Raw genomic sequence first — 15067 nt, forward strand, 5'->3', positions numbered from 1 at the left:
CTTGTCCTTTTTCCTAGTTACATCCTCAAAAAATTCCAGAAGATTAGTCAAGCATGATTTCTCCTTCGTAGACTCGGAACGATCCTGTTACTGCTATCCAAATGTGCGGCTATTTCATCTTTTATAATTAACTCCAGTGTTTCGGGTCGAGACCCTTCTTCAGACTGATGTAACTGTTGTTTGAATAAAAAGCAACACAGACTAGGTTGTTGAAATAAGACAAAGTGCTAGAGTCTGAAAAAGGGCCAACTCGAAACCTCACCAATCCATGTTCTCCAGCGATGCTGCCTGACGCGCCGAGTTACGCCAACACTTTTTGTTTCTCAATACTAGGTAGTTTTGCTTTGAGGTTAATGGTGTCATTGGTTGCTTTTTGTATCACATCACACACAGGAAATTCCATGTGAAAAACTTAACCACAACAGCAGCATTACTCACCGGGAATTGATCGTACAAAACGGGGGAGAAAATGAAATCTTGGGCAGGATGCAGCTCCACTCTCAAATACTGGACCTAGGAAACATCAAGATTTACATGCATGAAAACACTTACATAATCCAATAGAGTAGTCCGGAGAAACATTGTTCCCCAGAAAGTGGTTAGAATGTTGAAAATGTGACCATAATGTCTGGTTAATGTGTTAAAACAAATATATGTTTTTTGATATTTTACACTAGGCAAAAAACTATTTAAAACTCCCATCAGGTTATGTTTCAGGAAACAGGACAGCGTGTAAGATTTAAACGAGGTGGGCTTAAATGCCCGAGAGTATTTTGATCAGTGAACATGGGATGTATTCAGATCTCATTCTGTCCTTACACTTCAATTTCCATGATAAATACCGATCTTCACATTTTATAATGGAATTTCCCCGTTAGTAAATTTGGTACTCTGTAGTTACACTCGCCTTCCATTATAAACCTGTCACTGATCCAGAAGGATGTTAACACTGAAGGCAAAATAGTGAAGCATACCGTGTTTAAATTTACTACCAAGAATCAACAAACCGCACATAAAATGAGTTTTTTTAAACAGAGATCTATTACTTCAATCAAGCAACTGTAGTGTACCTTCAATAAGAAAGAATGAGCTTTACATTTCGTTCAAAAGTAACTCGTGAGGTAAGGCGACTACGGAGGCCCCAATAGGCCCGACTATGGGTGGACATGGGATGGGCACTGGACATTGTGCCTTCCCTCAAAATGGGAACCATTATGGGGGGATATTTTTTATGTTTAAATCTCTTTATTATTGTTATGTCTGTATTCTTTTTTTATGTGCTGCATTGGCAAGTAGCATTTCACTACACCTATGGTGTATGTGACCAATAAATAACCTCTGAACCTGATATTTTATTGCAATGGTTTGTTTGGCTGTAACTCTGGCATTAGTGGTTATATTGGTTGCAAAATTATTGATTGGCAGTTTAATCTTCACAAAATTATTATTTTTTAATTATCGACTGTCTCAAAACACTCCGCATTTCAAAATGTTGAAGTAATTTTATTTCACTTTACCAAGAATATTCCAGTCGTACAGTTCCAAAACATCCTTGTATAAGAACGAGGAGAACATTTCCAATCCTTTCACACAGAAATTCTGTAATCAAAACAAAAGCAAAATCCCGTCTTTGAAAAGCCAACAAAAAAACAGCTTTATTTCATTTATTGACATATATTGAAGGCAATTGTTCCCATCTTGGCCAAGTCACAACAGTCTGCAGATGCTGATGTAGTTCCAGTCAAAAACCACTGAATCAAGCACATGATCAACTAATCTTTATTTTAACAAAACACAATTACAGTTCCCACCACTGTACCTAACGACCGCGGGTTTGATCCTCGTATCTGCCTGTTCAAACCCTCGGCCTCGCTCAGAAACACCCCAGAAGGTCACGCGGTCCTAAAGGGGCAGTCCCACTTACGCGTCCTTGGCTCGCAATTTGGCTCGTGGTCGCTTGAGGCGTACGGGCACCGTATGGCCGCGCGGGGCCGGTCCCACTTAGAAGCGCAGAGGGGTATGGAGTTGTGCGGGCTGGTCCCGACATCGCGTGGGGCTCCGAAATTCTTGCAGTGAACGAAAACTTTGCGCGCCAATGGCCTGTGGCGGAACTGACGGCCAAAGTGGGACAGGCCCAAGACCCTGGCGCGGCGCAACGTCTCGCCTCCAACAGCAGCCGAAGCAGGCAAACAATTGCCGAACTCGGCCTGGGGCTCACGGCCGTTGCGGTCCGGACCCGCCCCCGCCCCCACTCCTACTCCCAGAGCGGGGCCAAGAAAATTGAAGATAGACACAAAATGCTGGAGTAACTCAGCGGGACCGACAGCATCTCTGGAGAGAAGCAATGGATGATGTGTCGAGTGAAGACCCTTCTTTTCAGACTGATGAAGAGTCTCGACACGAAACGTCACCCATTCCTTCTCTCCAGAGAAGCTGCCGGCCCCGCTGAGTTACTCCAGCTTTGTGCCCATCTTCAAATGACGTCACGCGCTCCAGACGGCTGTGCGTACGCATGTAATCACGCCCGACCTTCGCTCGACCGTCTCAGCTTAACGCGACCACGAAGTCGCGTAATTTGCGTGCCAAGGACACGTAAATGGGACAGGCCCTTAAGAGCACTCCCAGAAGATCTACGCGGGACCTCAGCGGAACTTTATAGGTCCCCGGACCTTTAGGGGCCGAACCACATGGGGTGGTCTAGTTACAATCCAATTACAGATATTGTTTAACCCCATACATAACAGATATTTCCCTAACCCAATAATACAGCAGCTCAATAGATTGTATTCAAATCAGGGCCTCTCAGGGAAGCAAACATTGCAACATTTACCCTGATCTGCAAGAAAACCAGACAAGGCTCAATACCTAATCCAATCAACATTCGGCAAAGGGAAACTCTGCAACATTATTTACAAGTTGTATGTCTGGTTTGCAGTCATCCAATCCATTCTATGCATTTTGCACCTAATTGACAGGGTCTGCAGATGTTCTTAATCTTTTCCTGCAGCTTGGATCTGGGCTCTAGACAAACTGGCATCACTCTGCAGCTTGTCCCAATTCCAGAGAGCACTTTAAAATTGACCAAATCTTTCAGCAGCCCTGAAGCTTTTACCCAATTTTAAAGTCTGAGTCTCTCCAATCTGGCCAGGATTAACATTGGAACCTCTAGCAAATAAAAAGGTGAGTGACTGCAGTTCTAAATGGTCTACCCCTTATTCTTAAAGTGTGACCCCTGGTTCTGGACTCCCCCAACATCGGGAATTTTTTTCCTGCATCCAGCCTGTCCAATCCTTTAAGAATTTTATGTTTCTATAAGATCCGCTCTCATCCTTCTAAATTCCAGAATTCAAGATAAAAATGGAGCCTAACACTGAAATAATTATACTTGGAGTAACGAAAGACGGGAATAAATTAAGCACATTTCAAAATTCATTTTTTAATTATGGGTTAATAATAGCAAAAAAACAAACTCAAATTTTGGAAAAATACACCCATACCAACGCTTAAAATGTGGATTATAAATATGGTGCACACAGCACATCTTGAAGAATTGCGATTCCTCCTAACAGATAAACCAGACCAATTCCTAACGAGTTGGTCTCCACTTATTGACTTCTTGGAAGCATATGGTGCAATAAAAACGTAAAAACCAACTGTTTCAGGTCTGGGTGAAAGATGGTCAAGAATATAAATACTTATCTCCTATTTTCTAGTATTTCTCTCTCTTTCTTCTTTTTTACTTCTCTCCCTCACTCTCTCGTTTTTTTTCTCACACTACACATCACATGTTTTTCTACTCTCTGTTACCTATTCTCTTTTTCTCTCTCTCATTTAAAAAATAAAATAAAAAATGAAGCTGTACATAGAATGTAACATGCCAACATATATTTGGCACTTGAAAAAAGGTACCACTGTATTGTACTTGCTTCTAATAAATAAATAAATAAATAAAAATAAATAATATATTCCAGTGAACAGAAGCCCAGTCGACCTATTCTTTCATCATATGTCAGTCCCGCCATCTCAGGAATTAACCTGGTGAACCTACGCTGAACTCCCTCAATAGCAATAATGTCCTTCCTCAAACTAGGAGACCAAAATTGCACAATACTCCAGGTGCAGTCTCACCAGGGCTCTGCACAACTGCTGTAGAAAGAGAGGGGGGGGGAAGAGAGGAGGGGGGAAGAGAGGGGGGGGGAAGAGAGGAGGGGGGAAGAGAGGAGGGGGGGAAGAGAGAGGAGGGGGGAGAGAGGAGAAGGGGGGGGGAGAGAGGAGGGGGGAAGAGAGGAGGGGGGGGGGGGGAGAGGAGGGGGGAGAGAGAGGGGGGGGGAGAGGGAGGGGGGAAGAGAGGAGGGGGGAAGAGAGGAGGGGGGAAGAAGAGAGGAGGGGGGAAAGAGAGGAGGGGGGAGGGGGAGGGGGGAAGAGAGGAGGGGGGAAGAGAGGAGGGGGGGAAGAGAGGAGGGGGGGAGAGAGAGCTAAGAGAGGGGAGAGGAGAGGAGGGGGAGAGAGAGGAGGGGGGAGGAGAGGGAGGGGGAGAGAGAGAGAGAGAGAGAGAGGGGGGGGGGAGAGGGGGAGGGGGGGAGGAGGGGAGAGAGGGGGGGAGGCAGAGAGGAGGGAGGGGGGTGGGGGGAGGGAGGGGGGGGGGGAGAGAGAGAGGCGCGGGGAGAGAGGGGGGGGGGGGGGGGGGGGGGGGGGGGAGGAGGAGAGGGGGGGGGGGGGGGGGGGGGGGGGGGGGGGGAGAGAGGGGAGGAGAGAGGAGGGGAAGGAGGGAGAGAGGGGGGGGGAGAGAGGGAGAGGGGGAGGGAGAGAGGGGAGGGGGGGAGAGAGAGAGAGGGGAGAGGAGGGGGGGAGAGAGAGGAGGGGGAGAGAGTGGGAGAGAGAGGAGGGGGAGGGGGGGGGGGGGGGGGAGAGAAGAGGAGAGAGGAGAGAGGGGGGGGGGGAGAGAGAGAGGAGAGGGGGAGAGAGAGAGAGAGGGGTATAGGGAGAGAGAGAGTATGGGAGGAGAGGAGGGGGGAGAGGGGGAGAGAGAGAGAGAGAGAGAGAGAGAGAGAGAGAGAGTGCCTTTTTACTTCAACCCAAACCCAAACAACCATTTGCAGGCAGTGCTTTTTTACTTCCAACTAACCATATATTCATTTTCAAACCACATTATGGGTACTCACAGCTGTGGAGACATTTGTTCAGTGTCATTCAGAGCTCTGATTGAGGCACACCACTTGCAGAGACTGGTTGATGCACACCACTTCCTGGTTTTATAGTCCCTCCCCCTCCCTCCAGCAGGGGCAGGAGGGAGAATGGGGAATTTTGTAAAAGCATTAATATCTGTCATCATATTTCATCGATGGGAAAAATCCTCGGCAATTCAGTTATCTCTTTCCCTCCCTTCATAAAAAGTGGGGTTACATTGGCTACCCTCCAGTCCACAGGAACTGATCCAGAGTCAAGAGAACATTGGAAAATCCACGATTCCTAGGGCCACCTCCTTGAGTACTCTGGGATGCAGACCATCAGGCCCTGGGGATTTATCTGCCTTCAGTCCCAACAATTTACCTAACAGTTCCTCCCTCCCACTGGATGCTCGGTCCCCTAGTATTTCTGGGAGATGGTTTGTGTCTTCCTTTGTGAAGACAGAACCAAAGTATTTGTTTAACTATTCTGCCATTTCCTTGTTTCCCATTATAAATTCACCTGTCTCTGATTGTAACAGACCTACATTTGTTTTCACTAATCCTTTCCTTTTAACATATCTAAGGGGCCTTTTAGTCAGTTTTTATATTCCCCGCAAGCTTTCTTTCATGCTCCTTTTTCCCCTCTTAATTAACCACTTTGTCCTCCTCTGTTTAGTTCTACATTTCTCCCAGCCCAAATTGTTGCTTCCTCTGGCCAATTTACATGCCTTTTCCTTGTATTTAACACTATCCTTAATTTCCCTCATTAGCCACAGTTGAGCCGCCCTCCCCGTATTATTTTTTCACCAGACAGGGATGAACAATCTTTGGAGATCATCCGTGTGGCCTTTAAATCTTTGCTATTGCATCGCCACTGTCAACCCTTTAAGTATAACTAGACAAAGAGCAGACCCGTTGAGTCTGTTCCCCCAACGCGCGTTTGCGGGGCGGGGGGCGGCATGCGGCATCACACACACTAACCACCCCCACACACACACTAACTACCCCCTTGATATTATATTAATATTATTAATTTGCTCCTTTTACCCCATAACTGCCCTATCCACTGACGTATAGCCCCCAACTCTAGAGGGGGGGGGGGGGGGGGGGGGGGTTAGAGAGTGAGGGAGGCAGAGCGAGAATGGGGAGAGACGAGAGAGGCAGAGACAGAAGGGCAAAAGGGTGGAGGGGAGGAGGAGAGGGTGGGTGGGTGGTGAGGGGGGGAGGGTGGGGGGAAGAGGGGAGCGAGAGATGGGAGGAGAGGACAGGAGAGAGAGAGGGGGGCAAGGGGGGCTGAGAGGGGGGGGGGGAAGGGAAGGGGGGAGGTGGAGGAAAGGGGCTTTAAGCAGGAATTTCTTTAATCAAATGGTGGCAAATCTGTGGAATTCATTGCCACAGATGGCTGTGGAGGCTGGATCAATGAATATTTTCAGGGTGCAGATTGATAATTCTTGATTTATAAGGGTGTCCAGGGTTATGGGACAAAGGCAAGTGAATGGGGTTGAGAGAGAACGATAGATCAGCCATGATTGAATGGCGGAGTAGACTTGATGGGCTGAATGACCTAATTCTGCTCCTAGTACTTATGAACCTTGTTTGATTGACATCTCATCCAACAGACAGATGCCTTCCATCAGCAACTTATTGCAACCTTTGTTGTCTACAAGATATATGGCGCAAACACACGTCATTTGGGTTTTGCTGCATACGGACAGTGCAATTTGAAGATCAGTGATGGGAATGAATGCTGTGCAAACATCAGCCAACATCCTCACTTGCACCACTTCAAGCCAATGCTCACCACCACTTTCTCAAGGACAATTAGGTTTACCAGTAATACCCACATCCCGTGAATGACCGTGGGTGGTCTGTTAATTAATAATATAGGAGCTATATTAACTATCACTTAAAGTAAAACCAACACTTACCTCTGGCATCATTTCTTCCATGAAATGAATAGTATAGTCAATATTGAAACGTATAACCTTACATAAAGGAATCTGAAAATTAATAGCAATGCATATTCAGTTAGATAATGCAATTTTTGTTCCCATAGTATGTGATGAAATAATAACACCATTACATTTTTTGTCAAACATTTAAGGACATGTTAAGGTATATTCCCCTTACAAATCAAGACATTATTATTTTTTTGTTCAGATGTAAAGGAAATGGATCACATTCCATTTATCAATGCAAACACTTGTTTTCTAGGGCACTGGCAAAATATGTGAGGAAATGTGATATATTTCCTGGCTGAAAGAATCAATTCTATTTTAAATGTTAAAATAAATTAAATAATGGTGTTCAAAGAGATTTAGGTGTCCTTGTACACAAAAGAAAACTAATGCAAGTGTAATAAAGGGGATGTAAGATAACATTTACTCCACTGATTTCTGTAAATGAAGAGAGACGCAAGAGAAAGAGCCCATATTCGCTGGGCTTGATCTGAATGGGGGATGATCTGACAGAAACATTTAGGAGTACAAGATGGAATGATCTGACCTATGCTGAAATATTGTTTGCATAGTCTGGAGAATCTAGATTTATGGAACTCTGTCTCAGGAGAAGGTCAGGCATATAAGACTGAAGGATTAAGAAATGCTGGAACTCTCTAACTCTGGGGCGTTAATTGTTGAGAACGTATCCAAAGCTGAAACTGTATGGGGGCAGCAAGGGAATCATCAATAAAACTGAGAAGCAAGCGGGTTAAATGTGAGAATGGGCCGTCACATTGGAGTCTATTCCTCCACTGTCCATGCCTTCTCCCATTTCATACACCATCATAGGCCTCTGAAAAATTATTAATTTGCAGTACCATACACTTATTTGAGTGAATGTGCTTTTTCGCCCAATCTCCTGATTTCCAAGAGGAAGAACAGCATTCATTTGAAATGGATCTGGTGTGTTCAAACAAGATAGTTGAGTTGAGTTCAGTTTGAGTTTACTTTATTGTCACGTGTACCGGGGGTACAGTGAAAAACTTGTTTGCGTGCTAGGGGCAAAAATAATATCAATATGCAAGGAGTGGAAAACTAATCAACAACATGGGCAGTTCACCCCTGTTACATTAAACCTAAGCATTAAATTAGATCCCTTATAATAGGTCCATTGAGAAATGGAATGTTAAAATCATAAAACAATACGTGTTAAATAGAAGTAATTTACACCACATAGAAGTAATTTACACCACACCATACTGCGACATTGAGTTGGATGATCAGTCATGATCATATTGAATGGCGGTGCAGGCTCGAAGGGCCGAATGGCCTACTCCTGCACCTATTTTCTATGTTTCTATATTTCTATACCGGGTATTAAAGCTTTTGCCTGACATACTTTGTGACATTTAAAACACCATCATGTCTTCAGATCAACATGATCTGATTGGACCTGTGCCACATTGAAGAGGAGGATGGATATAATGTAATGGAATCAGTAACCCGCCCGAAATCTTGTCGTACTACGGGACCGACCCAAAGGCTCGTTGGTCAACAGAACCCACCCGAACAGAAGGCAGAACCGGGAGGGAGCTGAAGACGACGGGCACGAGGAGTGGAGGGTGAACCAGGGTAATGCCTACAGCGCCTTCAAGGTCACTGCAGGAGGCACAAAGGTGGCCAGGCGAGGAGAGGAGAGGGACGTTGGTTCACGTGAACTGCTCCAGTAGACCAGGCTCGCTGGACGGCCGGACTTTGGACTTCGAATAATGACAACAAAAATGATGGTGCCAGCACGTGTGATATCAAAATATAATATAATATTTTTAACTGCAGTACTCACATTATTGAGAGGAGTGTGAGAGAAGAGGGAAAACCCCTCAAAAATGTATTCATGATCATCGTACTCTATTACAGTTGGTCTATCAGTCTGGAAAAAAGAAAATTAAGGTTAACAGTAAAAACCAGCACCAGGAAATAATTGAAAAAGCTTTGTATTCCATTGCTGTACAGCTGACAATACAATTACCAAGAAGTTGGTCGGTGGAGAAACTGTAATTCGATAGTGGTATAATTTTCCTGCATTGTTAGTCATGGGACGGCATGCTTCAGTTTGCTGAAAGAAAGCATTTCAAGAGTTTATTATTATTTCTAACATTGCCAAAAATAAAAAGCAGTACAAATTTTCAATGTCCTCTTGGCCATGAATGAACCACAGTTATTATTGGCTCTTTGTTGTCAAGTTATTTTATCAGATTTGAGACAGATGCTTTTACAATTACATCAAAAACTCAATAATATTAGTGTAACTAACTTCCCAGTTCATCAAAAGCCATACATGGTCTGTAACCTGGGGAATCATGGGAGCTACCGGTATGGAGTTGGCACATTGTCACTGTTATAGCGCTTCCTTACAGGTGCTTCAGTTTTCTACTATACACGATCTGGATGTGAGCTGGAATTTACCACATTGAACTCAGGTGAAATGGACAGGAAAAGTTGAGAGGGGTATGGGCTAAACACAGGTAAGTGGATGGAACAGCTTGGTCGGCATGGACAAGTTGGGCCAAAGGGCCTGCTTCTGCGTTGTGTGACCACAGCCACAAGAATATATTCTAGTTAACACATTGATATTTATAGGTTTGTAAAGAGCTCAAACTCACTCGGGTTGAAACACAAACATCTTTATTGTTCAGTTCATCAACTACACAGCAGGTCATCACATGTTCACACTGTTACTCAGACTGGCAAGCAGTGGGCAGGATCTTACACTATGAATGTTACAATTAGGCGGGGTTATAATTATTAAGCATTCTAATTGGCTAACATGCTATAGCCAATGCTATATCTCTTCTATAAATGAAAAGTAGATACAGCGTTATCACTACCATGAGTAAATAAATTGTTAAATGCAAAATCTAAGAATAATAAGGTTAAACATAGTCGCCGTATCTAACAGGCGGCTTACTAACCACCCGGTCCGCATACGTTAGGGGGCTATCTCATCAATCTTTTCCTCTGAAAGGTTAAGGGCACGCCACACAACAGGGCTCTGGGGAGGCACCGTAGGGGACGACCTTCGCGGTACATGTGAACGGGGTACAAGGGGGGGTGAGGGTGTGGACCAACGCGGGGAAGGGGGGGTGAGGGTGTGGACCAACGCGGGGACTGATGGGGGGGGGTGGCAGCTGCAAGCACTGGAGCGACTGGAACAGCAATCACTTTAAAGTTCAGTGGAGGGGCATCAGGACCCTGGAACGCCGGACGTCGTTCCTTCACTGTAAGGATGTGTTGACGGTTGCGTCTGTAGATGTCGGCGGCCATGGATGACCATGGTAGGGAGGGAGCCGGGTGGGACAGCAGCAGTTGTTTTTGCTGGTGCGACGCCTGCCTGTTGCAGATTGCGCATGACTCAATTTTTTCCAGAAAATACTTGGTCATTCTGGGCCAGTAAATCATTTCCTTGACGCGCTGTAAGGTGGCCTCAATGCCTGGGTGGCCACCGTGGATCTCCTCGTAGTACTCTTTACGTAGGGATGGGGGGGGATGACCATTTTGTGACCATTTACGTTCAGTAGGGGTGTTGGATTGTTTGTTTGGCCAGCCGCCTTTAATGACAGAAGTTTTGCAGCTGGGAGGTTTTATCCATGGCAGTGTGTTCGGTATCCGTTAGTGTTCTGGAAGCGTAGGATACCGGGAAAACATCGCCGTTGAAAGAGGTCTGCAGGCATGCAGTGCCTAGCCCATACTGGGATGCGTCGCAGGTGATTGTAACTCGCAGGTTGAGGTTAAAGTAAGACAGAGTCGGTGCAGTAGCGAGCTGTGGTTTTAAAGTCTCGAATGCTCGCTGGTGGTTTGGGTACCAGGCCCAAGTGTTGTCCTTGTGAGTTAGTTGACGTAGGGGGGCTGAAAGTTCGCTGAGATTGGGGATGAACTTCCCCAGGTAGTTAACCATGCCTAGAAATCATTGTAGGCTGGTGATGTCAGTTGGTACTGGCAGCTCGTTAATTGCTGCAGTCTACCTGGTCGGAGAGGCAGCTTTTCTCCGGGCTGCAGCTTCGACCCGTCCTCGCGGCCTACCAGCGGGCCTGGAGCGGCGTTTCCTGTCGCGGACCGCCCAGAACCTCGGCTTCGGTGGCGGCACAGCGCTGGAGCGCTATCGTGGAGCGGGTGATGCCTTGCCTGGGTCGCCGCGCTGGAGCTCCGGTGAGCTGAGACCGCCGGGAACAACATCGCGGAGCTGCGGGACTGTGGAGCGGCCAGCTGCGGGCGGCGGCGCCGAACTTTACACCGGGAGCCTGGGATCTCGCGACGAGATCGCCAGTTGTGGAGCTCCATCCGGCGTGGCCTTGTCGGCTTTGGAAGCCGCAGCCTCGAGTACGGAGGCGGCCGTTCCAGGGTTCCCATGCCGCTGTGAGGACTCTCCCGACGCCGGAGCACCACCACGCGGCGAGAACGGCCAGGAACATCGGGTCTCCGTAGAGGCAACTGTGGAGGCCTCAATAGGCTCAACTATGGGTGAACTGGGGTTGGGGACTGGACTTTGTGCCTTCCCTCATGGTGGGAGCCATTGTGGGGGGATGTTCTTTGTGTTTAAGACTCACATTGGTGTTATATCTGTATTATTTTGTGTGCTACAAAATGGCAAAAAGCATTTCACTTCATTACACCTCGGTGTATGTGAATGTGACTAATAAAATACCTTTGAACCTTTGAATGGATTGGTTTTAGTCCGTTGCTAGTGAACACGTGACCAATGATATTAATGATCTGGATGAGGGAATTGAAGGCAATATCTCCAAGTTTGCGGATGACACTAAGCTGGGGGGCAGTGTTAGCTGTGAGGAGGATGCTAGGAGACTGCAGGGTGACTTGGATAGGCTGGGTGAGTGGGCAAATGTTTGGCAGATGCAGTATAATGTGGATAAATGTGAGGTTATCCATTTTGGTGGCAAAAACAGGAAAGAAGACTATTATCTAAATGGTGGCCGATTGGGAAAGGGGGAGATGCAGCGAGACCTGGGTGTCATGGTACACCAGTCATTGAAGGTAGGCATGCAGGTGCAGCAGGCAGTAAAGAAAGCGAATGGTATGTTAGCTTTCATTGCAAAAGGATTTGAGTATAGGAGCACAGAGGTTCTACTGCAGTTGTACAGGATCTTGGTGAGACCACACCTGGAGTATTGCGTACAGTTTTGGTCTCCGAATCTGAGGAAGGACATTATTGCCATAGAGGGACTGCAGAGACGGTTCACCAGACTGATTCCGGGGATGTCAGGACTGTCTTATGAAGAAAGACTGGATAGACTTGGTTTATACTCTCTAGAATTTAGAAGATTGAGAGGGGATCTTATAGAAACTTACAAAATTCTTAAGGGGTTGGACAGGCTAGATGCAGGAAGATTGTTCCCGATGTTAGGGAAGTCCAGGACAAGGGGTCACAGCTTAAGGATAAAGGGGAAATCCTTTTAAAACCGAGATGAGAAGAACTTTTTTCACGCAGAGAGCGGTGAATCTCTGGAACTCTGCCACAGAGGGTAGTAGAGGCCAGTTCATTGGCTATATTTAAGAGGGAGTTAGATGTGGCCCTTGTGGCTAAGGGGATCAGAGGGTATGGAGAGAAGGCAGGTACGGGATGCTGAGTTGGATGATCAGCCATGATCATATTGAATGGCGGTGCAGGCTCGAAGGGCCGAATGGCCTACTCCTGCACCTAATTTCTATGTTTCTATGTTTCAATGCAAGTGACTTCGGGAACCCTGAACTTGCATTTAAGTGGGTTCAGCTTTAAGTTGATGTCTCTGGCACGGTCCAGTACTTTACGTATGTTTGCATCGTGCTCGGTGGCATCGCGGCCATAAACCAGAATGTCATCAACTATGATAGCACAGAGGAATTCTGCAAACAGTTGTTCCATTGTATGCTGGAAGACTTAGCTGGCAGAGTTGATGCCAAAGGGCATTCTTAGGTACCGGTAACGTCCAAACGGGGTGGCAAATGGTGTTAATGCCGATGAGGCACGGTCTAACGGGATTTGCCAAAATGAGTTTTTGGCATCCAAGACTGAGAACACCGTTGCGTTACCGATTTGTGTGCTCCGATGTCCTCGATGGTCCTCATAGGATAGTGTTGCCGTTTGATTGCCGTGTTCAAATCTTTAGGATTGATGCAGATGCGTAACTCCTTCTTGTCTTTCTTTGTGGTGACAACCACGGTGGAAACCCAAGCAGAGGGCTCGCTAACTTCGGCGAGGACCCCGATGGAGACCATACGTTTAAGTTCATCGTGTATTTGCTCACGCGTACCATGCGGGACGCGGTGAGGGGCACGTACGATCGGGGTGACTGTATGGTCGACAATGATCTTATATATTGTAGGTAGTTTGCCGAGTTGGTTGTCAAACAAGTGGAGGAGTCTTTTCTCATGCGCACAGTGGTTCTTATCTTGTTGAACACTTTGAGTGACATGACGTTCACGCGGGCACCAGTATCGACCTTGGCAATCAGTAGTTTGTTATTGACCATCAATGTCACAGCAGGATCAGTAACTTTGCCCATGGTGCGCAGGTTTAGGGATGGTACGGTAGACTCAGTGTCTGAGCTATCAGAGTCGTTCCCGTGGGAAGATTTGTTTTGTTCATGAGAATCTGAATCTGACGGGTCTTGTTGAATCAGGTGCAGCTTCGACCTTGGAGCTGTACTCCCACTAGATCAACAACAATTAGCAAAGTGGTTGGGGTTTTTGCAATTATGAAATACTTTCCCATGGGCTATGCAAAATTGGCACTCCCTGGAGTGAAAATAGTTACAGTTTGTGCACCTCGTGTTAGGCACGTTCTGAACCTTGCTGGATGCATTAATAAATCTTTGTGGAGAGTAACTAGCCATATTCACATTTAGTTGTTGATTAGCATTCGCGCTATCATAATCAGCCAGTGGTGCCACAGTCTCAGCCATCCGACAAGCATGAATAGCCTGATCTAAAGTCAGGTCTGCATTTCGTAACAGTTCAGCTCGCAGCTTTCGGTCACTCCTTCCTCACACAATTTTATCTCTAACAAGCTCATTTGTTATCTCACCAAATCTGCATCAAAAACTGATGTGTTTCAGGTCGCTGAGAATCGTTCCACAGGTTCATCAGGCAGTTGCACTCGGGGAAAAAAATCTTGTACTCGCAAGGATTCTATTAGACGGTAGGTCACACAGTTCTCTGAACTTTCTCAGCAACACCATCGAGTTATCTATAGATTCTGCTGGCACCAATACCTGTCCATTCGCATCCAGTTGGCCAGGTGCAAATTCAAACAAGTCAGGGCGGATCATGACCTCCGGACCCGCTAAATTCATCAGTAGCGAAGCCTTCAAATTGTCGGGATCGGTGCGGTGAACGATGCGGATATAATTAGAGTAATCTTTCTCAAACATTCTCCATCGCTCAGCGATATCAGCATCAAACACAAGCGGGCGAGACTTTCGATAAGAGCTGGCCATGTTCCCAAATCACAAAAAAACACGAAAACAAAAACTGGTAAACAAAATAAATCGCGATAAACGGTTGCGGGGCAGACCCGATCTGACAGCATGTAAATAGCTCAAACTCACACGGGTTGGAACACAAACATCTTTATTGTTCAGGTCATCAACTACACAGCAGGTCATCACACGTTCACACTGCTACTCAGACTGGCAAGCAGTGGGCAGGATCTTATACTATGACTGTTACAATTAGGCGGGGTTATAATTACTAAGCATTCTATTTGGCTAACATGCAATAGCCAATGCTATAGGCTTATACAAAATTTGTTAATATCGGCTTCAATTTTTAAAAAGTGACAAAACTAGATTTACAATGCTTCACCAGCCAGACAACCCATCTCTTCAGCCATCTTTTGTGATGAGGGAACTCGGTTCACAGCGCGCAGTTCCGACTTGTGAACTGTCCGGGTTTACATAACAAGAG

At 46.2% G+C, this 15067-nt stretch overlaps 1 protein-coding gene across 3 annotated transcripts in view; it reads right to left on the reverse strand.

Annotated features, from left to right (window-relative positions):
* drosha (drosha ribonuclease III) overlaps nucleotides 1-15067 on the reverse strand; it is a 143895-nt gene that overhangs the window by 108834 nt on the left and 19994 nt on the right. For all 3 annotated transcript variants that reach the window (XM_055658349.1, XM_055658341.1, XM_055658358.1), the window contains 5 exons: nucleotides 9138-9224; nucleotides 8952-9038; nucleotides 7097-7168; nucleotides 1518-1599; nucleotides 439-513 (listed from right to left, as the gene is read on the reverse strand). In XM_055658349.1, the coding sequence (XP_055514324.1) occupies nucleotides 439-513; nucleotides 1518-1599; nucleotides 7097-7168; nucleotides 8952-9038; nucleotides 9138-9224 (403 nt within the window). The remainder of the gene's footprint in view (nucleotides 1-438; nucleotides 514-1517; nucleotides 1600-7096; nucleotides 7169-8951; nucleotides 9039-9137; nucleotides 9225-15067) is intronic.

The sequence above is a fragment of the Leucoraja erinacea genome, chromosome 2, assembly GCF_028641065.1.
Source record: "Leucoraja erinacea ecotype New England chromosome 2, Leri_hhj_1, whole genome shotgun sequence".
Taxonomy (NCBI): domain Eukaryota; kingdom Metazoa; phylum Chordata; class Chondrichthyes; order Rajiformes; family Rajidae; genus Leucoraja; species Leucoraja erinaceus.